General features: G+C 31.6%; 1 protein-coding gene across 4 annotated transcripts in view; it reads left to right on the forward strand.

Moving 5' to 3' along the window:
• Positions 1-22,466, forward strand: part of LOC127702263 (uncharacterized) — a 249,338-nt gene that overhangs the window by 17,061 nt on the left and 209,811 nt on the right. For all 4 annotated transcript variants that reach the window (XM_052206388.1, XM_052206390.1, XM_052206387.1 and 1 more), the window contains 3 exons: positions 3,214-3,522; positions 17,289-17,579; positions 19,157-19,450. In XM_052206388.1, the coding sequence (XP_052062348.1) occupies positions 3,214-3,522; positions 17,289-17,579; positions 19,157-19,450 (894 nt within the window). The remainder of the gene's footprint in view (positions 1-3,213; positions 3,523-17,288; positions 17,580-19,156; positions 19,451-22,466) is intronic.

Genomic DNA, 22,466 nt, shown 5'->3' on the forward strand with positions numbered 1-22,466 from the left:
CTTGGATTTTGAAATAGCAGATAAGAATTGGTCTAGGTCTTTAATGAAATGTACAAATTTCGAGAGTAGTATATGTAATTCATGTGTAAGACTTTTCATGTTTATATAGAAAAGTATGTGTTTAATCATATTTACGGCTGTATTTTCCAAAAAAACAATATTTTTGTTGATTCATTTTTTTTAAAACTTTGCCACTTAAGGGGAGATAACTCAGATAAAGTAACTTTTATAATAGAATGTGTCGTGAATTTACCTATTTATTATGAAGCAAGAAATTTAGTCCGGTGACCCCATTTTTTCTATTCTTATCTGAAAGCATATTATTAGAGCTATCTTTTCATATTTTATCTTAAAATTCTAATGTGTTGTTTTCTTTTTATCACACAAAATTGTGTTTTCCATGCATAATCTATACAAAATCTGACAATTTTGCACAACCTGTAGCTTGAAAAAAAGCCCGGTGACCCATACTTTTTATTATATTATTGAAAAAAAGCATGTTATAAACTACATTTTCACAAATTATTAAAATATTCTATGGATTTTAATTTAGAGCCCCCATCTACATTAAGGATTGTTTTAATCATTTCATTAATCATGATTTAAGTGAAAACTTTATTTTTTTCAAATCTTGATATATATTTTATAATCTTATGTAAAAGGATAAAATATAACGAAAACACAACTGACGGTTCATTGTGTGTAAAATATCAATTGGATATTGGTGCAGGAATTTAATGTAGAATGTGAAATAAAGGGAGTATTTATTTTCATCCATTTTGAATTTCCTGGAAAATGGACCATGTATTAAAAGCAGTGACCCCGTTGTCAGCTGTCCTGGACTGCTAATGTTTAATGTTCAAATTCTACTGGATTTTTTATTCTTCACCTACGAGGGGAATTATGTTTTTCGGTCTGTGTGTCCGTTTGTTCATCCGTCCGTTCGTCCGACAGTCCGTCTGTCCCGCTTTAGGTTAAAGTTTTTGGCCATTGTAGTTTTTGATGAAGTTGAAGTCCAATCAACTTGAAACTTAGTACACATGTTTCCTATGATCTGATCTTTCTAATTTTAATGCCAAATTAGAGTTTTGACCCCCCAATTTCACGGTTCACTGAACATAGAAAATGATATTGCGAGTGGGGCATCCGTGTACGATAGACACATTCTTGTTTAAAACTAAATTTAAAAAAAATATCGATAAAGAGGAACTGTCAACAACACAACAAGACCTTCACAAAATAAATTTATGGAAATTATCAATTAACTTCGGGTCATTATACTAGGTACAACATACTTAACATAACTTTTTGTAGGAAACATAAACCAAAATCATCTTTAGGATTAAAATGATGACTCTTTTCCTACTTTAACTTTATACACCACTTACATGTGTAGCATATTAAAAATTTCTGAAGGAAGATTGTAGTGCTTTTGAACCTAAATGTTTTGCACTATATTTTGCGCATACACGAATTTAGATTTATTTTGTATTAATTCTATATAACGTTTATAATCATCAAAGAAAAGAATACCATGTAAACTTTTGCGATTCTGCCACGAAGCAAAGAACAGCGCTTTTATTTCTGTTCTTCATCTCAAAGTCACAATGAGGCCTTAAACGCGGAACAAAAATACTCTCACCTCACTGCAAGTTTAAGTCGGCCCCTAGCACCGGCTTGAGCGGAATTCTTTGCAAAAATAATTTGGATTGACTTTGTAAGATGTAACACCACCTAATCGGGCCCGGTCAAAAAGAACATACTTGAAAGTAGTACATATTTAAAACAAAATAGTTCCTACGCGTAGGTGTAAATCCTAAAACTATGTAGCATATATTTTAGTAATTAAGGTATCAGATGAAAGGTGGAGGACTGATGATCCGGCTTGTAAAACACACAATTTACTGTTAATTTTGAATAATACAAAAAAGTATGAATGAATTCTAAAATTGAGGGCATATATAGCCTGTTTCTCAGATATGAAGTGCCTGGTTTGGTGTATCCAAAAATCCGGTAACCAGTGCAGTACGGTTTGATGTATAAATACAGGTATATTGATCCCGCTTCCATAAAATGTTTTGAAGTGAAAATTTTAACGTGGTAAGGAATGAGGACCAAGAATCGGTGGTGTGCTTCTTTTTAAAAATTTTAGTATACAAACTGTCCTAAAAATAAGAAAATGATGTTGCACACATAAGAGAAGTCATCTCAAGAATAAATACACCATAACTTTAAAAATACAGAAGAGCATAAATATGTATAATTTCTTATACCAATAATTTAAAATTTTACATTTATCTACGAGAATGGTACAACAATTTAATGTTTCGAATTTCTGAAATTATCAACTCCATACATTCAAATTAAATTAACATTGTCAATGATATAATTTTGTGAAAGCCTCATCAACATTATCTACATAGATATAAGAAGATGTGGTATGAGTGCCAATGAGAAAACTCTCCATCCAAGTCACAATTTGTAAAAGTAAACCATTATAGGTCAAAGTACGGCCTTTAACATGGAGTCTTGGTTCCCACCGAACAGCAAGCTATAAAGGGCCCCAAAATGACTAGTGTAAAACCATTCAAACAGGAAAACCAACGGTCTAATCTATAAAAAAAAAACGAGAAACGAGAAACACTTATGAACCACATCAACAGACGACAACCACTGAACATCAGGTTCCTGACTTAGGACAGGTGCAAACAAATGCAGCGGGTTTAAACGTTTTAATAGGCGCCAACCTTCACCCTACCTGAAACAATAGTGTTACATCACAACATAGAAAGACACACTATAAAACATCAATTGAAATGGCTTAACTCAATCAAAAGACATATTAACAAAAACAAGTGAACATACACTGAACGAATGAATTTGATCTATGACACAATGTAAATACAAAATTAATAAAACAAGGGGGTTAGATGTAAAACAATATCAGAAAGACAACCATAACCATGGACAAAATGCCGTGCCTTCATTATGTTTTTTTTCTAACTTTGACTATTCAGTTACATGTAGTCGTTAATCTAAAACACTATAATGTTATAAGTGAATATTTTTTTTACAAAAATTATGTTAAGATTTCGTGTAAGACATGCATAGGGAAAATATGCTGCAATCGTGTGTAACAAGCATCTACGCTTATAAGAATGAAAGCGTCAAGAAATATCAAATGTTTCTAATAAACATATTTTGTTAACATAGGTAAACCAGACAAACCAAAGGATATCAAAGTAACTGTTACAGGAAACACTACCAAAGTGTCCTGGCAAATTCCACTACAGACTGGCTTTTCAAGAATATATCTGAAAAACTCAGCAACAACGTACGTTTCTTTGGACTTACCAAGGAGCGTCTCGACAGAAAGGCGTAGAATGAATAGGGATTTACATGCACCAGCATCCAGTATTGTGATTGAGGGATTACAGATGTGTTCTGAATATGTCGTCATAATTATGATTTATGGTGATGGAGCATTTTCAGAAGAAACCGAACAAAAGTTTTGGATAACCAGTAAGTAAGAACGGTTTAACATATATTTATATTATGAATCGTGCAAATGACGAATATTTGTAATTGCCACACATGCATCAATTTTGTATTTTTCTCTCATTGATTTAATGAAAATAGAAGCATGCTTCTCTGATACGTTTCTGAAAGTTGAAAGTATTATATACTAAATTTCAAATTATGCTGAAAAATTTAATATCAATCTAGTCGGATATTACACATGTTTGATTCTTAAGGCGGCTTTTAAGCCCTTCATAAAATTGTATAATTATCAGATTTTCATTATATTTATATGTACCGATTATCAGGACTGCATATTGATATTGTAAAATATCAGCTGCGAGTCACATTATGAAGCTTTTTGTCGAGTGTGCGAGAGATTAAATTTACATTATAAGAACGACTCCTATTAATTTACTCGTTGATAAGTAAAAGTGAGATTTCTTCAGATAACTGATTATTTAATTTATGTAAATTTGGATGTAATATGATTTATTTTTTACTTACTAGTACTTCTGACAGCCAAAATATTTAATTACAAAACGCTGCACTTGTGGAAATATATCACAGTAACTACGCTTGTTTACTTTCCTTTGGATATCATTTCGTGGTTTTCTCATTATGTTTGACCAGGGAAAACTCACATTTTAGACTGTTAAATCTTTAATTTCCTAGCATAAATTAGTCATTGTTTGCGGGAATTTGCTCATTATGGAAGATATTTACGGAAGTTTGATGGTAAAACAACAAGTATTTGTACCAGTTTTCTTGATGTGATTAGTTAATGTTTGGCCGTATATAGGAAATTTTTACCATGTAGATTCTGAAATTCTAATAACAGGAAACAGGTCATCGGAAATTTTAATAATTTTTATTTTGTTATTCTGTTCAGTCAAATCTTTTGCTAAACTGTCACTGGGAACAGGAGAAACATAACATGTAGATTAAGCGAGTGTGACCCTTCCTGTTTTCTTCTCGTGTAAAATGCACACTTTTAAGACTTCGACTACTCACTCTCATCAAAATAGAGCTAATATTTTTTTGTTTAAGAATAAAGTTTTTGTTTTTTAAATTAAAGAGAAAGTAACGATCTTATATAAGTTAAAGTCGTTTTTTTAATATGCCTACTCTGCTATGATGACTTTTTACAAAGGCATTTCATTTTTTTCGAAAGCTCAACATAGGGATAATGATCCGGCGGCGGCGGCGGCGGCGTGAACTAACTTCTTAAAAGCTTAATATTTCAGAAGGTAGAAGACCTGAATGCTTCATACTTTGTATATAGATGCCTTATGTTATGAAGTTTCCGTCTGTCACATGTCCATTGTCCTTGACCTCATTATCATGGTTCAGTGACTACTTGAAAAAAAGTTAACATTTTTTGTAATGTTAATTTCTCTCTTATTATGAGGAATAGGATAACTATATTTGGTATGTGCGTACCTTGCAAGTTCCTCATGCCTGTCAGACAGTTTTCACTTGACCTCGACCTCATTTCATGGATCAGTGAACAAGGTTAAGTTTTCGTGGTCGAGTCAATATCTCAGATACTATAAGCAATAGGTCTACTATATTTGGTGTATGTAATGATTGTAAGGTGTACATGTCCAACTGGCAGGTGTCATCTGACCTTGACATCATTTTCATGGTTCATTGGTCAATAAAGAATTTCCAAAGTTTGGTCTGTTTCTTTTATACTATAAGCAATATGTCATCTATATTCTGTGTATGGAATGATTGTATTAAAGGTGTACATGTCTGTCTGGCTTGGTTTATCTGACCTTGATCTCATTTTCTTGGATCATAATTGTTAATATGAAACGTGTAGTAAAACTTTATATGTAGGACTATCAACATAAAATCAATGGTCAGTATAGAAGACGAGATATTTCAGCGTGTGCACTCTTGTATCCATATATGCGGTTGTCGAATAATGTGAATTCTGAATAATATAACACCAACATTTAGCTTCAAAATACAACAGATAATGAATTTTGAAGTAAGATGTTTTCGGTTTACGCGTTCTAGTCCGAAGAATATGTCCCCGCTCAGTAAAGTGGTCAGTGCGTCGACTGTATTGATATGATTTAAAGCATGCTCCTCCTATTCTCCGTTGATAAATTTAGAAATAATTTAGAATCAAAGGGTCCGTCACCCTCAGGTAAAATTTACCTGATGGTGGATGTGGGGATCCTTTTAATGTCCATGTGGTCATATTGCTCCTGTAGTGTTCATGATTTATACATTCTCAAATGTTTAGGGTTTGCGGGTTCCTGATGAAAGTAAACCCATAAACGCGCTTCAAACTCATGAAATTTATAAAGCGATATTTTCACTTGGTCTGTACTGCTACTGACGGACTGATATCTTTATGATATATCATCAGTGCCTTAGACAGTCTCTCGGTACTGACATGTTGTATATTATGCCTTTCTTAATTATCCGCTGATTCAGTTAATGATTGTTTCTTGCTTATTGACCAATGACAATCATAATCATATTGGGCATGAAAAAAATATATAATAAGTAATACAAGAGGTAGTCTCTGCGAAGTATACCGACCGAGATGAAGTGCGGTAAATAAACAGCCACTACAAATTTGCGTATTTTGGATATTAAAAAAAAAAAAAAAACACTTCGGACGCGGGGAATATGGTAAGGTCAATAACCGTTAATGTTATTATTAAGTGTTTTTTCAATTGTTGGATAGCGGTAGAAATATTGACCTGCAACACGATTCCTACAGACCACTCAGAGATTGTTGCAAAAGTAATTCTTAAACAAGCCCTCGATCTAACGTCCAAATTCCAAACGGACATGAAGCTGCGTATGTATGTACCTCACAGCCAAACGGATATCTAACTGTAGTAAGGGTTTTACTGCCGGAACGGAAGAAGTTTAGGAATTAACATAATGTTATGTCTATATCATAGTAAACCAACTAATTTCTGTAAATATGTAGTCACACTACCATAATCTAAAAAAATGACTGAAAAAAGAACGAAAAACAGTTGAATATCTAGCCAGCGAGACGTCGGAGGTCGATCGACCTCGAAATTTCTGGTACAAAGTGCACAGTTTTGGATTATAACACAAAATATTGTCTTTGTTTGCTTCTAGTTGGTATAAAAAAATAAGAAGTATATATCAGAAAATCGTTTTATAAGCGGTAACCTCATCAAAACAGTAGAAATGGTTTAAATTCAAGGAATTCTAACCTTGTTTATTTGTTTCTCCTTTCTCTCTGCTTCGTTGGTACCCAATTACCGGAGGCGATGATACACAGTGATTGTTGTCAATCAAAATAGCTACATAATGCATTTTGTTGGGTGTTTTTTTTAGCTACCAAGACTGTGTCCAAGAATTCTTTGAATGCATTTGGCGTGTATTTGTCATCTCATGGTTTTTACATTCTACAGTTGAGTTCCACTTTAGATATGTATAAGACTAAATTGTGAACTGAATGATTTTTTTTCTAAACCCATTCTCTACATAATAAAAAATAAGATGTATTGAAATTTTGAACTCAACAACATTGGTGAAAATATGTAATGTGTATGGGTAAGTCGATGTCAATATTATTTCATAATATTTAAACCAGTATTTACATTTATTTTATTTATTTGGTTCATACATGTTTGCCGGTTATAGTCGGCATAATTTCATATTTTTAAACAGGTGACGGTAAAAACATGCGTGAGATCTTACCTAATACCTTTTTACTTCGGTCTATTCACTCCATGCAAAAATACAGGTTAAATTGGAACGTACAAACAAGTCGTACCTATGAAAGTAAATAGATCTTAAGAATGAATAATTAGGTTTGAAAGGTTGGATTATATTCCATGTAAAATAGATTCTGAATGAAAATTGTAACAAAATGCGTTATAACTCTTAGTGCCGCAATGATTTGCAGTTTTCGGCATAGTAATATACATTTTGTAAATACCCTATATCTACAGCTACATGTAGCTAGCACACATATTTTTGAAACATGCGCACACATTTTTTGCGCTCTTATGCTCTAAATATTTTCATTTCACTAATACACCTAATTTATATGGTGACCCCAAGGGTTAACTATGGTATAAATTTGATTACCTGGTCCTCTCTCATTCCGTTAGTTAAAGGCTACTATATTGTGATTCCGTTTAGTTGTGTGTGATGTTTAATTACGCAGCAACGTCTGGTCAGAATGGGGATTTTAAATACGATGTTTCGTGAAGATTATCACGCTGTTTGTACGTTACAATTCTGGCAACATTTCTTTGTGGATTCCATAGGTAGCCTGTTGCAAGGCTTTATATCTGCCCTTATTTGCAGTGTCAGTCTTAATTTTCTGCCTTTCATACCGGGCGGTCTGTCTTATTTACCTATTATATTCCTTGTTAACTGTGTCTTGTCCAGTATATGCATGAAACAATTACCACTGCACGTATAGTAAGCAACAAATCAATCAATGATTCATATTTGATTGGAAGACGTTTGATAAAACATTCTTCACATTATTTAATATCAAGAAGTTAGATTTTTTACATCATAATTTCATTTCGTTCAATCTGAATATATACGAGAGGAGGAAAGAGACCAGCTTAATCTCCCTTATTTTTTTTAATTTCTCATTGACTTAAATGATTACCGTATTTGTCCTGTAAAATTCGAAATATCAGAAGTTCTTTTATGTCGTGCCCTATTTGCATATTGATAATTAACGATCGATATCAACGATTACAATTTCAGATTAATACATAAGATTTGTATGCCCACCTACGATAGTTGTGGGACATGATGTTTTCATAGGTTTTGCGTCCGTTCGTCCGTCTCAAGATTTGCATCCCGTATCAAGGAAAAATGTTCATTCAAGTTAGTTTAACATGAAGTTGTAGTCCCATTACTACAAACTAAGTACACAAAAGTCATGTCAATTATGTTGTGAACTTTTAAAATTATATCCAAGTAACGATCCCAATTTTACGGTTGACTGAACATGAAAATCTAGTATTTGGAAACTATTACATTCTTAAGTAAAAGTTTCTGGTAAAGTTTGTTTACCACAAAATGGTGGTCACATCGATTTAATACTTAGCACTTTTGTTCATTATGATCTGAACATTTTAACGATTTTCATCCAGATTTAACAGTTCACCCAACAAGGAAAATAATAGTGCAGGCGGACGGTGTCCTTTAGACACAGCTCCTGTTTTCATAACAGCCCTCAGTGTTTGTGTAACACTTAACAACTAAAAATTTATAAAAAAAATCAAATTTCCAAATTTGTGAAATTTCACCTTATAATTAATTTTCTTAAAATTCTAAGATTCGTTTTAAAATCTAATTGTTAAGATATTGAATCAAACTTCAAAAATTCTAAACAAAACGTGCAGTTTTGGTCATTTTGCTTTGAAAGTTTTATTTTATTTTTATTTTTTAAGAAGATTTTAAAAAAGGATTAAAGAGTAAAATCTTTTAACGATACCGCTTGCTTGATTTTCCAAGGTACCTGTAAACACGGGTAGTAACGTCGTCATATCGATTAGCGTTTAGTACAGTGATTTTGTCATAGTTTGGTTAAATTAGACATGATTGTGTTAAGTGTTTTTATTGACAAACAGTGACACAAAATAAACATTCTGATTTTTTGCTAAAGGAACATCTGAATATGAATTGAATCTGGTAATCATCTTTGTTTATGGCTAATATATTTAACTTAGTAAATTCAAATTTGTATCATATACTTAATAATTTATTTCACACAGAATAATGCATGCGTGTGTCAAAATTGAAAAGTTGCTTACTCATTTACCAACTATAAAAAAAAAAGATTTGTTTACTGTCTGATACATCACATACTTCGGTATAATATACAATTACCGTAAACTTTTCCGAAAAATTAGCTACTTTTGCACATAATTTAAGATTACTGACAATGCAGTGTGATGGTTTGGTTCGGTGGTTTCATGGTTTAGTTCATGTTCGACATAGTTCAGTTCTGTGATTCTTATCGTGTATGAAAGAAAAGTAACGATTAAAGTAAACATGCATTATACAACTATTGAAGTTCGCGGATACTTTTTTTTTGCGTTTAACCTATTCTACCCTATTTCGCGGCAATATATTGTCGCCATTTTCTAATGTTGTTGTTTTTTATAGATAAGAAGATGTTATATGAGTGTCAATGAGACAACTCTCCATCCAAGTCACAGTGTATAAACAGTTAACAATTACAAGTCAAAGTACGGCCTTCAACACGGAGCCTTGGCTCACACCGAACAACAAGCTGTAATGGGCCCCAAAATGACTTAGTGTAAAACAATTCAAACAGGAAAACCAACGGTTTTATCTATTTTGTTTTGTTATATACGAATAGATCTAAGTTTCACATGATTATGCTGATTTTTTACTCGCGAAAAATAAATCGCTCTAGAAAATAAGTCGTTGACAGTAAATTTAAGATATTAGCAGATTCAGATTCAGATTCAATATTTTATTAAAAAACGGTAATTTTATAAGTTAAAGTACAAGTGCCATTCTATGAAGAATTATGAAAGACTATAGAAATTTCAAGGAATTAATTTTATATATTTATCATGTCTTTAAAACATTTCAGTTTTGTAAAAACATAACTGATAAATATCAATGAAGCATATAAAAAACGTTTTTTCTACTTAATATAATTATTACAGCAGGTCTACGCAACCATATCATAATAAGCAGTACTTTTAAAAAGATATATAAAGTTATCATCATCAGATAAAATATTAAAATCAACATTACTTCTTATAACTTCGTAAAATAAACGTTTACGCAAATCTGCACACAAGGAGAGTCTAATAAAACATGTTTCTCTTCTTCTCATATATTTTATGACGGTATAATACTAAACCCCTAACAGGAGGGATTGTGCCTGATATTCATATGATGAAGACATAATCTTTCAATCAGTTTAATTGAGGTCTGGAGCTGGCATGTCAGTAACTGCTAGTAGTCTGTTGTTATTTATGTATTATTGTCATTTTGTTTATTTTCTTTTGTTTCCTATTCTGACATCGGACTCGGACTTCTCTTAAACTGAGTTTTACTGTGCGTACTGTTGTACGTTTGTTTTTCTCTACATTGGCTAGAGGTATAGGGGGAGGGTTGAGATCTCAAAAAACATGTTTAACCCCGCCGCATTTTTGCGCCTGTCCCAAGTCAGGAGCCTCTGGCATTTGTTAGTCTTGTATCATTTTTAATTTTAGTTTCTTGTGTATAATTTGGAGTTTAGTATGACGTCCATTATCACTGAACTAGTATACATATTTGTTTAGGGGCCAGCTGAAGGACGCCTCCAGGTGCGGGAGTTTCTCGCTGCATTGAAGACCCATTGGTGGCCTTCGGCTGTTGTCTGCTCTATGGTCGGGTTGTTGTCTCTTTGACACATTCCCCATTTCCATTCTCAATTTTATTCTCATCTTCAATCTGATTATTACATTAAAAATAAACTTTTTTCATTAACAGTTTTGTTTTCATAGCAACCTGCTTCTATTCACAAAAGGGTGACACCACACCTAAATTTAGCAAATGCACTTCTGTATCGACTTGAAATGTTCTTACACAAATACATCTCTGTTTCAAAAACATCATTTTGTGACACTATTCTATTATGCCAATTTACCTTATATTCATCAAATAAAAAACCTTCTTACGGTGTTATAATATTTTTATGCAGCACATTCTCCAAATAAGTGTATAAATCTATATTGCATTCTTTAAATTTTGTCATAATTCTGTTTCACCAGTAATTCTTTTTACTAATAGCATTTCCAAAAGCCCATCGGAATACTTTATAATTTACCCTATCTGTTGACATAACAAAACGTCTAGCCCAATGTCTAAAACCACAACTCCACTGCTTAACACATGATGGTTTTCAACCCATATCCACATTAATGGCGGCACTGGGTGAATATTTACCAAGACCCGTAAAAACTGGAGAACTCTGTGCTGAACAGCATTTATGCACAAAAATCTCTAGTGATCCAGCTGGCTGCACCATAACTAATAACCGACCAGACCAGGCTATCAATAGGGCATTAAGAATAAGCATGTATAAAGAAGTCATTAGAATGATATATGAATGCGTTTCAATGGTAATTTTCTTCAAACGTTGTTTCATTTGGAATAAGACAAAAAGGACCCCAGAAAATACATAGATATATATAATTAGTAGATGCGGCATGATAACCAATGAGACAACTATCAGCCCGAGACCAAATGACGTAAATGTTAGCAATTTTAGGTCACCTTACGGCCTTCAACAATGAGCAAAACCATACCACATAGCAAGCTATAAAAGATATCGACCAAATTAAATGTAAAACAATTCAATTGGGAAAACCAAATATTTTATTTATGTACAAAACAACAAACGAAAAACAAATATTTTTTAAAGTAACAATTGGCAGCTACTGCATTACAGGCTATATTTATATAAAATGTATCTTGGAATTTGAATTATTTTTCGATCCTTGTTAATATGTACAATTTCTCATACTATATACTAGATCGACTGCGGTTTTTCATACTATCGAAACTTTATTGCATGAAATAAAAAAGCCGAACGGATAAAGCGATACTACACAATACGTTTATACAATATGACAAAAACATAATAATTTTATTCATGCGTTAATATAATTGATAAAAGTTGACCTAATACTACTTCTTAATTGTTATCTTCAGTATTACGAGCGAAGTAGTCAACACTCCTACACTGACATAAAATATCAATCATTTTACCGAAGCAAAGGGAACACATGCAGACATGTTCATTACATTTATCGCTAATAAAATTATTTTTTTTTCTACTCCTATGCACAACTTTATGGAATATTTGGTAATTTTGATTGCTCTTCAAATTAATCATTTTTAGACTTCTAAATGTTTAGATGCGAGAACTATCGACGAGTCATAAAAATACTTCAATTTTCTTTTAGATATTCACGAAATAAGGATTTTGAGGGGGACTTGTGCACCTTAGTCTTATGTTTGTCCTTAACCATTTCGATTGTCTGTGTTTAATTTATTCAAAACTTTATAGATTTGGGGCGATTAAGAGATTAACATATTGTATAGACAGCTGTCTTTTGTTGAAGACTGTATGGTGTCTCTCTATATTGTTTGGTTAGTTTTGTTGTTTGGTAACTAAATAAATGGCGTATAACCCCAAGTCTCCTTTTATTCACCATAGACATAATCTGGTTCAAAACAACAGATGTATAGAAGCAACGATTTCTGTTTTTGTAATTTATTTAACCGAACGCCAGTTTAAAAGAGACGTGGCTATATAAATTCTATATTAGGAAACACACGAGAAGTGAAAATGTCTTATGTACGATTTGCCTATCACACAAACAAAATTTAATTAAAAAGGCTTCTTTTCGTTTTCGTTAATTAGTAAATTATAACTCTGTTTTTTTACAAACCCCTTCAAACAAACTAACAATATTAAGGTGAAACAAATATGTATTTATTTGGATCTAAACCATGACAAATGTGATCAAAACCATGGCGAATTTCTCGACACTTAACTGAACCATGTCAATCACTTCCCCAAACTATGGCAAAATCACTGTACTAAACGCTCCTCGATATGACGACGTTACTACCCGTGTGTAAAGTGCGAAACAAAATTAAAACGGAACAGATAGTAACAAAACAAAACAAAACGAAACGAAACGAAACGAAATATCAGAGAAAATATATGTGCACAATTACATCAAACGTTAAAGCAGATGTGAATGATACATACATTTAGTATTAAGATACAGACTAGCCATAGACAGGAGGAGGACCCCTCGCATATATCATTTTTGTTTTATAATTCTTCACATTTTTTGAAGAGTTATATATTTTTTAGCTCATTAGTTGTGAAATCTTTTTTTAAAGTATTCGGACTTAGAGTAGTAATTATTTCTTTCTATCTTTGCACTAAATGACATGAATTATTTTATAGTTTTCTATCACTTAAACCTTGATCACCACCTTGCCATAGTTTTATTTGGGGGTAAACAAATTGTATCCAGAACTCCTCCTTAAAGTTTAAATATTTAACAGTTCTCTAAATAAAAACAAACGCCTCTCCGAAGTCGACAAAGGCATTGAACATTTTTCTCTTTCTTAATTTTAAGCAATTGAAGTAATACAAGCACTGAAAATCATAATTAGTCAAGGAATATCCATGTCTGAAACTTGCACGGTTTTCAAAAAATTTACAATCTGAATGAAAATATAGTATAGTGCTCTAAACAGATGTTTAAAGCTACTTACTGAAGACAAGACAAAAAAGCAATAAGATGATAATTTGGTGATTCGATTTTATTTTCTTTGTTCAAAACGAGTTGGTTATACGTTACCGATAACCCAAGTCAAAAAAATATCATTAAATGTATTCTCACGTCCACTCAAATCGGTCACTATTAAGAATCGGTCACTTTTTAAACTCACGCTTGGAAATGACTGGATATTTGTTGTCAATGACATCATTCCTTTTTATTTTCGATAACGTTTAACATTAAATTCTATTTATGAAATTTAAGCAGACAAATATAGAAAACTTGTGAATTTGCGGATTAAATTATTTTTTTTGGTTTTCTTTTTTTAAAAGGGGTAGATATGGGGTATGGGAGAAAGTATATCAAATGCGCTTGCTTCTTAACCAAACAGACCAATGAACCAAAAAAAAAAAAATTTAATCCGCAAATTCAAAAGTTTTCTATATTTGTCTGCTTAAATTTCATAAATAGAATGCAAACAAAATGTCAAGCTTTCTTTGATTAACTGCAATTTATGTTGCTATTAAGACAAAACTATACCACATAGTACATGCTTAAGGATGTTCGCTTCTCTATTTCAAAATAACAAGCTTTTTAACAGACTGTAATGAAATGATTGAATATAAAATAAGGATCTTAAAAAGCAGAAAAAATGATAGGTCCGTGTCCTTGTCTTTAGGTCTATTTTCCTATTTATAAAATTCCTTGTCATCAATTTCTTTCAAGGGAAAAAGCCCTTTAAAATTTTAATGTTAAGACATTACTTAATATTAATTTAAATTTTTATAACTTAATTATTACTATTACTTCATTATTATTTCAATAGTAAAAAAAGAAATAAACATTTTTTAAGTAGTAGATATCATAAACGTCTGTGATATCAATTTTCCTAGAAAAAAAGCTCAATGTTATTATTTTAAAATGCACCCATATTTTAATAAAATGATGAAAGATTGATGTCCAACTGTTAAAAAAATATTGAAACATTGTTTATTATTATGTAAATATTTTTCCTCGTTAAGTAGAAGACATGGACATTTTTATCTAGGAATATTAATTACATGGACATTAATACCTAGGACAATTTATCTGTGGACATTATTTACTGACATCGAACCAAAAACGCTAGTAAATTGTGTAACCATGAACTTTCTATACTTAGTCTAGCACATAGTGTCCGCCCGGACACATTTTTACCAGGACTGATTCATCTCTTACATAATCAATTGAAAAATTGACGGGAAATGATTTTCTCTTTTCTTTCAAAAACTATGCACAAATAACAAGGATTTTATAAGATTTACAAAAATGGCTTTTTAAACTATATGTTATAAAATTATGAAAAGAAAAGTAGGAGTTATCGGGCAAAATTTTTGTGTTTGCACTACATGGATAAAACTAGAGAATTGCGAATGTCTGACAAAAAGTAAAAAACAAGAGTAGCGAACATCCTTAAATTGAGTAAATAAAAAAAAAAATCCTTCTATTAGCCAGCAAGTGCGTAATTTTTGCAGACAAATTTGAGCTTTCGTGAATCTGGCACTACTATAAACCCAAATAAATGAAAAAGCGCAACTTGCCGATATTACGCTTAAAAAATTAAGTTATAGACGTCTTCCGTTACCTTAGTAAGTGTGCTCCTTAAAAGCTCAACACAATTTTGCAAAAAAGCCTGATGTGACCGATTAATTGTTACGGTTGGATATGCACATACATATCAATTCTACAGCCTATTATTTTTGATTGATCACAGGCAGGACTTGATACTCGAAAATGTTAGGCAATGATGTCACAGAAAAATGCAGCAACGTCGTGTTATTTATGTCTAACTGCGTTCGTTTATCAATGAATGCACGAAACGTCATAAGAAGATAAAAACAGGATGTATATAAAAAAAGTTCTAAGCTATCATATTTGAACAGTTTGATGTTTAACTTTAGATTGAAACGATTTCTGATACACATCTTTATTTGCCTATCTCATAAACACATAGTTTGTCGTCTTTCCAATCATTTCACGATGTTAATTCACACAACCTTACTTTATTGAAATACGGATGACAGTCTTTGGCTATGCTTTTCAATCCGAATTGTGACTGCTTCGGGTTCATTGTGTGTAACTATATTATTGGTGTGTGTTTTTGTAACGTATTCCTTACTAAACGCATGCTATTTGATATCTGATTTGTGCAATTTCGATTTGTGATTTCCGTTTTGATCTTTGAGAAACCAAATTGGATGAAAAGGGTATGAACGATTTTTGTATCAATGCACTTTTAGAGAAAGCACTAGTATTAACAACTTGTACATGTAGCTGTATGCTGTTCAGATTAGAAGCCACCAAAGTATCTAAAAAGTATATTTTGCAAGGTATATACCCAATATAGTGACTGTTTAACTATTTTAAACGTTTTCCTTCGTAACCGTGTTTCTACATGTATGTGTACACTATAGGACTTAATCAATTCAAAGTCGTTTTAACTGAACAAAAAATGCTTTATGGTGACAGAATTTGTCCGATGTGCAAGTCATGTGATTAAATAAATATCATTTGGGTTTTTATTTTTTATTGTAAATGCAATGATGAAGAAAACCTTGTAAACAACTTGCACGTTGTCCATAAATAGAGTAACCATAGGAGCCCAGAAATATATATATATATATATATATAAATTTTCTTAAAATTTTGTATAACGTTTCTATAATGAATGTATTACTATTCGGCGGCGGCGTAAACTATTTGTATAAAGCTTCATATTTCAGATGTTTCATAACTTGTATGCAGATACCTTATGTTACGAGGTTTCCGTCTGTCATATGTCCATTATCCTTGATCTCATTTTCGACTACTTGAAAAAAAATTTGTGCTTTTTGGTCATGTGAATTTCTCACTTATTATGAGTAATAGGATAACTATATTTGGTACATGGGTTCCTTGCAACGTCTAAATGTCCGTCAGACAGAGTTCACCTGACCTCGACCTCATTTTATGGATCAGTGATCAAGATTAAAGTTACGTGATTAGGTCCGTTTCTCAATACTATAAGGAGTAGGTCAACTATATTTGGCGTATGGAATAATTGTAAGGTGTACATGTCTGTCTGGCAGGTATCATCTGACCTTGACCTCATTTTCATGGTTCATTGGTTTTTGTGTTTCGGTCTGTTTTTCAATCACCATATACAAAATATCAACTATATTTGGTGTATAAAAAAAGTAAGGTGTATATGTCTGTCTGACACGATTTATCTAGCCTTGACCTCATTCTCATAGATCTTTAAAAATGTTAAGTTTCTGTAATGCTTTTAGTAAAACCTTTATTTTCAAGCCTTTCAACATAAAATCAAAGGTTCAGTAAAGCAGGCGAGACATTTCAGCGTGTGCACTCTTGTTCAATCAGAACTATGGCAGTTTTCTTTATTTAACGTAACAAAAAACTATTTGTATTAATTTTCAGATGAGCTAGAACCACCTAAAAATGTTACAATACAAGTTATCGGAAATATTGCTAAAATCTCGTGGACAATCACAACAACCCATGAGGTAAACACTTCGCTGGTTTCTCTTTTCGATTCAAATGGAACCAAAGTGTCAATCGATTCATCAAACAACTATAAATATTTGAAATTTCGAGTCAGAAGCTATGAGATTATTAATCTAACGTTATGCTCAGAATATGCTGTCAAAATTGAATACCAAAGTCGAGGAGTGTGGTCAGGCGTCACCGAACAGAAGTTTTGGATGACAAGTAAGTTTTTTCTGACTCTATTTATTTAATATTGTTGTTGTAAATGTACTTTACCTGGTCGCAATTTTTTTTTTCTTTTTTTTTCCTTTTGAAATGGGAAACCAGTGTAATCAATTTTATTTTCTTTCTTGGTGGAAGATTGCAACTTCAATTGTTCGATTTAAATCCCGCGTTAGAGGATGAATTTTTAGTAGATTTGTCATATGTTACCAATTTCGAATCAACCATTTAAAAATAGGCACTGTCTTTGACATGTGACATGTTAGACAAAAGAAACAGGTTGCAAGTAAAAACTTTCAAAACCATTTAATTTCAACAATTTGATCCTTAAATGTAAATGGTTTGTCTTGCCCAGCATAATGGGTTTATTGACAACAAACATTAAAAAATATTATTGATGTATGTGTATTCAATATTTGCATTGTTTTTGTTACTGTCGAACATGCATGTATGACGGTATTTATTTGCACATTTTGTACATAAAAGCAAATACTATTTACCCATTATAAAAGTTATGCAATACGATTTTGAATTCTTTCATTCAGACGGATAACACTCTTGTAAATATTTTTTGATCCTAGATCTTACATTCAGTCTAATAAGCTTGGTTCCTTTTTAAACAGTCAGTAGAACGTGGGACAGAGGATTCATGTGATATTTACTGTTTTTTAAATTGTAGTTCTTGTTTATTTTCATCATATGCTTTTAAGTACATGTATATAAGTATATTATGCCAATAATGATTTGAATTTGATTAAATCTCTAGTTATGAAGGCAAACAAATACATTTAAAGCTATTTCCAATATTTGTTTCTTAATTAGTTTGTTTCAGTCCAGTAACAAATTTGTGCTATATATAATATAGATATATATGTATGTACATTTAGTAAACTTAAAACTATTTTAAAGAAGCGAAAGAAGTAGCAAAGCGTTTCTGATACACACATTTAAATTTGAGTGACTTGGGATCTGACATCCGTACTGTAAAATGTGGAAACTTCTTTTTTGTATCGCGTATCCTGACGACTTTTTCTGTCGTAAGTGAAACCACAGGCGTTAGATGAAAGAACTTTTATTTTCTTCTTTCTTAGTGTTTAAATTATTATTTCAGAAACAAAATTTCTTCCATTTTAATTTTCATTTAATTGATGTTTTTTTGCTCGTGTTCATACGATGTTACTGTTATTGTAAAATCGTATGAATAGGGAATGTTTCTTGAAGTTATTTTCTAAAGTCGACATATCGTGTTTCGTAAGGACAAATCGATAATGACCATATAATTAAAAAAAAATAATAAGTATTACTGGTAAATAAAGTTCACTTTTATTTCATTATCCATGTTCCAATGATTACCAGACTTACTTCATTTTTTAGAAACTCTTAATTAATGGGACACTTTTTCGTCTTTCAAAGCGTTAATTACCCTGACCATACGCGTATAATCGGACCATTTGAGTATATACGCATATGGTCATGACCATACGTGTATGGTCCAAATACTCATATGGTCCGGAGCATATGCATACATTCGCTAATAATGTACATTTGACAGACTGCCAGTTAAATTATATTTTCAGACAATACTTTTACTGCTGACATCAATGACGATGCAGTGTTATCATGGACGACCAATAAGACCAACGAATTTAAGGTCATGGCGCCCTTTAATTCGAAAGTCATATATAGCGTACAATTCGGCAATGCGAACATACCTAATTCTGGAGAGGAGAAATACATATTTGACAAAACGACACAGGATGTGAGAGCCATAAACATAACAGTCATCCGTGTAAACAAGGCAGATGCTGGGATATACAGAGCAGAAGGAGATAACAAACATGTGGATGGGTGCTGTTTGTTAATTGTAACAAGTATGATATTAACATTATTAGATTCAGCATATTTTAAGTACACCTATCATCAGAATGGGGATACTTCCCTTTCCGATGTAATGCATTCATTTGAATATGCAAAATTTAAATATCAGTTATCCATACCATGGTCTTATCAATTTCAATATAAATAAGCATTGTAAACTTATTTCTATTCTAATTTAGGTATTCTACAATTCTCATGTAATGAATTTCACATATTCTGTCCGTACGTTCGTGCTCTATCTGTTTTCACATTTCTAACTAAATTACCGAAATATTTGTCCGGCGAAAAAAACGCTATAAAACCCTATGCAAATTACACAGTATATTCACAGAGCAAACTTTGCATTGAATAAAGACACTAACTACACATTGTATATTGTTATTGTACTACATGTATATCGTTGTTTTATCACATTTTTGTCCCACACTAAAAAACGTGTATACCTTAGTTACGAGAATTATTAATTTAACGTTACAAGGAATCTTTGAACTAAAATGACTTACGAAAGGAATTAGTAAACAAATGAATAAGAAACCAATGAAAAAGTAACAGCATACCATGTATTTATCAACATTCATTTAAGCAGGAAAAGTCGACTTTTATTTCATTTCAAAATTACAATCATTAACCATTAAAATATATAAATTATTCAAGAAGAAGTATTTTTGTCTTTAAGTATTTATAAGTTAGAATACATAATAATGTAGTATTTCCTTTAAACTTCAGCATTCATGATCGTTGAACAATAAATATTTGATTTTCCCGTTTAAAACAAAATCAGTATAAATTTCGTTTCAATTTTGTTCCGCTTCGTCGATCTTGAAATTGAATATGGGACAGGAATTTTGATTCAGTTCCCAATTGAGTTTATCAAAAACATAATAACGATAATAACAAAAACATTGTATGTGCTGCTTTTTTGTCAAGAATATACCAGTTAGAGAACTGGATAGCCGTAAATTAGATCAATGTGTATAAGTAAGGTGGCATGTTGTCCTTCATGTTGTTTCCTTGATTAACACCAAAAGTTCAATTTGTCTATCGCAGCTGGAAGGGGAAAAATTCAACTTGCATTCATATCATTTTCATTGTTATGTCTTTATTTGCAATTATACATGAGAAACATTTTGGTTAAAAACAAAATGAAATGTAACTATATATATTTAGGATAAGCATAGGAAAAAGGGACAGACATTAACCAATGACAACCAATAGATAGGTACGCAGCATAATAACAACTATCATTTAAAAAAACCCAACAAAGTTCCGATCTAAGAGCATTCGCATGTACTAAAAGATAGTTAAACGCCTATTGCAATTGATAAATAAACCACGTCTCACAGAATAAAGTATCAATCAGCTTATATCAAATGAATATAGTGTAAAGATGTCATCAAAAGTTTGAGAAATGGTACCGACAAGATGTAGGAACATTACTGAAAAACAAAACTAATTTAGCTATGTTTAGATTTGTCAAAAATAAAATGAATGCAAGTACCGATAAAAACAATATTTTAAGATTTCACGTGTTAAGTTGATAAGCTTTAGGAAGTTTATTCAACGTTTCAATAGTTAACATGGACAATATCGAAATTTACGAACTCTATAAACAACATAACTGAACAAATTAGGATCGGAAATGACGTTTCTAATAATAATCATACCTGTACAGCAAAAATTCCAAAACCTAAAACTACCAAAGAATTTAGTAAAAGTTTAATGTAATTTGTTTAACGAAATCCATAAATTTAGAATTTACCAAGAATACATAGATTACGTTTATCGAAATCTAAAACGTAACTAAAAGCACGGTAATAGCAAACGAGATAAGAAATATAAATACCGTTAGAAGAGACCAAATGATCATTACCGTTAAAAGGGAATAGAATTGCACAAAGCAACGGATAACCGTCTTTTTTAAATTGAAATAATCAAATCTATAAAAGGATATTTTTTGCTGTATACATTAGATTTTTAACCGGATTTTCGAAGGAAATATCGGTTATTAAAATGGTGATATACGGCGGGCGGCTGGGCGGTTCTACGGGCGGCTGCAAACAGTGTCAGCACAATAACATGAAAACGCTTTAACAAATTATTTTCAAATTTAAATATGTTTGCTCCTGGGACTTAATGAAGGTCTCTATTAATTTTCAAGATTAAAGTATATCTCCTTTGTGAGTTATCGCCATTTTTAATATCCAAACGTAGAATTTTTAAATATTTTACTGTTGTTATCATGTTATGATTTGTCTTATCTCAGAATAAAAATTGGAGTTACAGATTTATTTGAAAATTATCTATATAATTCCTAAGTGGTAATGATTATAAGCTATATCATTAGACATTTTGAAGATTATTACATTATTAAGTATGTTAGAGTACTAGGTTAAACAACCATAGTTCTGTTCAATTAGATATTATAAATATTTTAGCATATGATAATGATTTATTTTCATTATTAATTAGATCTTGGAAATATTTTAGCATATGATAATCATTGGAGTGACAGATTTATTTGAAAATTTTCTGTTTTCTGATAAGATCTGTAGGACTGTATATATAAAGTTTGAAACTTACTAGTATTACTGTATAAATGAAGTTTGGAATTTACTGTTCATTATTAGACATTTTGTAGATAATTAAGTGTCCGTTTATCATATATATTCTTACCCCTACCCCCCTTCAATTTAATAATGTGCTTTTATCTTGTAAACGGTCGAGATCCCTACTCCTAAACCATATATATTCTTGTATGGGACAATAAAACAAATCAAATGAAATATTGGGATAGTCCTCGGGTTCACAGCTACCCTCCTTTTTTTTTAAAACTTGTATATGTGCAAGCTCCCCACCCTGAAACCATATATATTCTTGTATGTTACAAATCAAATGAAATAAAAGGTGAGTCCCCTGGGGTCACCCCCATGCGTGTCTGTTTGAGAACTTGTAAACGGTCGAGATCCCCACCCCTAAACCATATATATTTTTGTATGGGACAATAAAAGA

The sequence above is a fragment of the Mytilus californianus genome, unplaced genomic scaffold, assembly GCF_021869535.1.
Source record: "Mytilus californianus isolate M0D057914Y unplaced genomic scaffold, xbMytCali1.0.p SCAF_5, whole genome shotgun sequence".
Classification (NCBI taxonomy): Eukaryota; Metazoa; Mollusca; class Bivalvia; order Mytilida; family Mytilidae; genus Mytilus; species Mytilus californianus.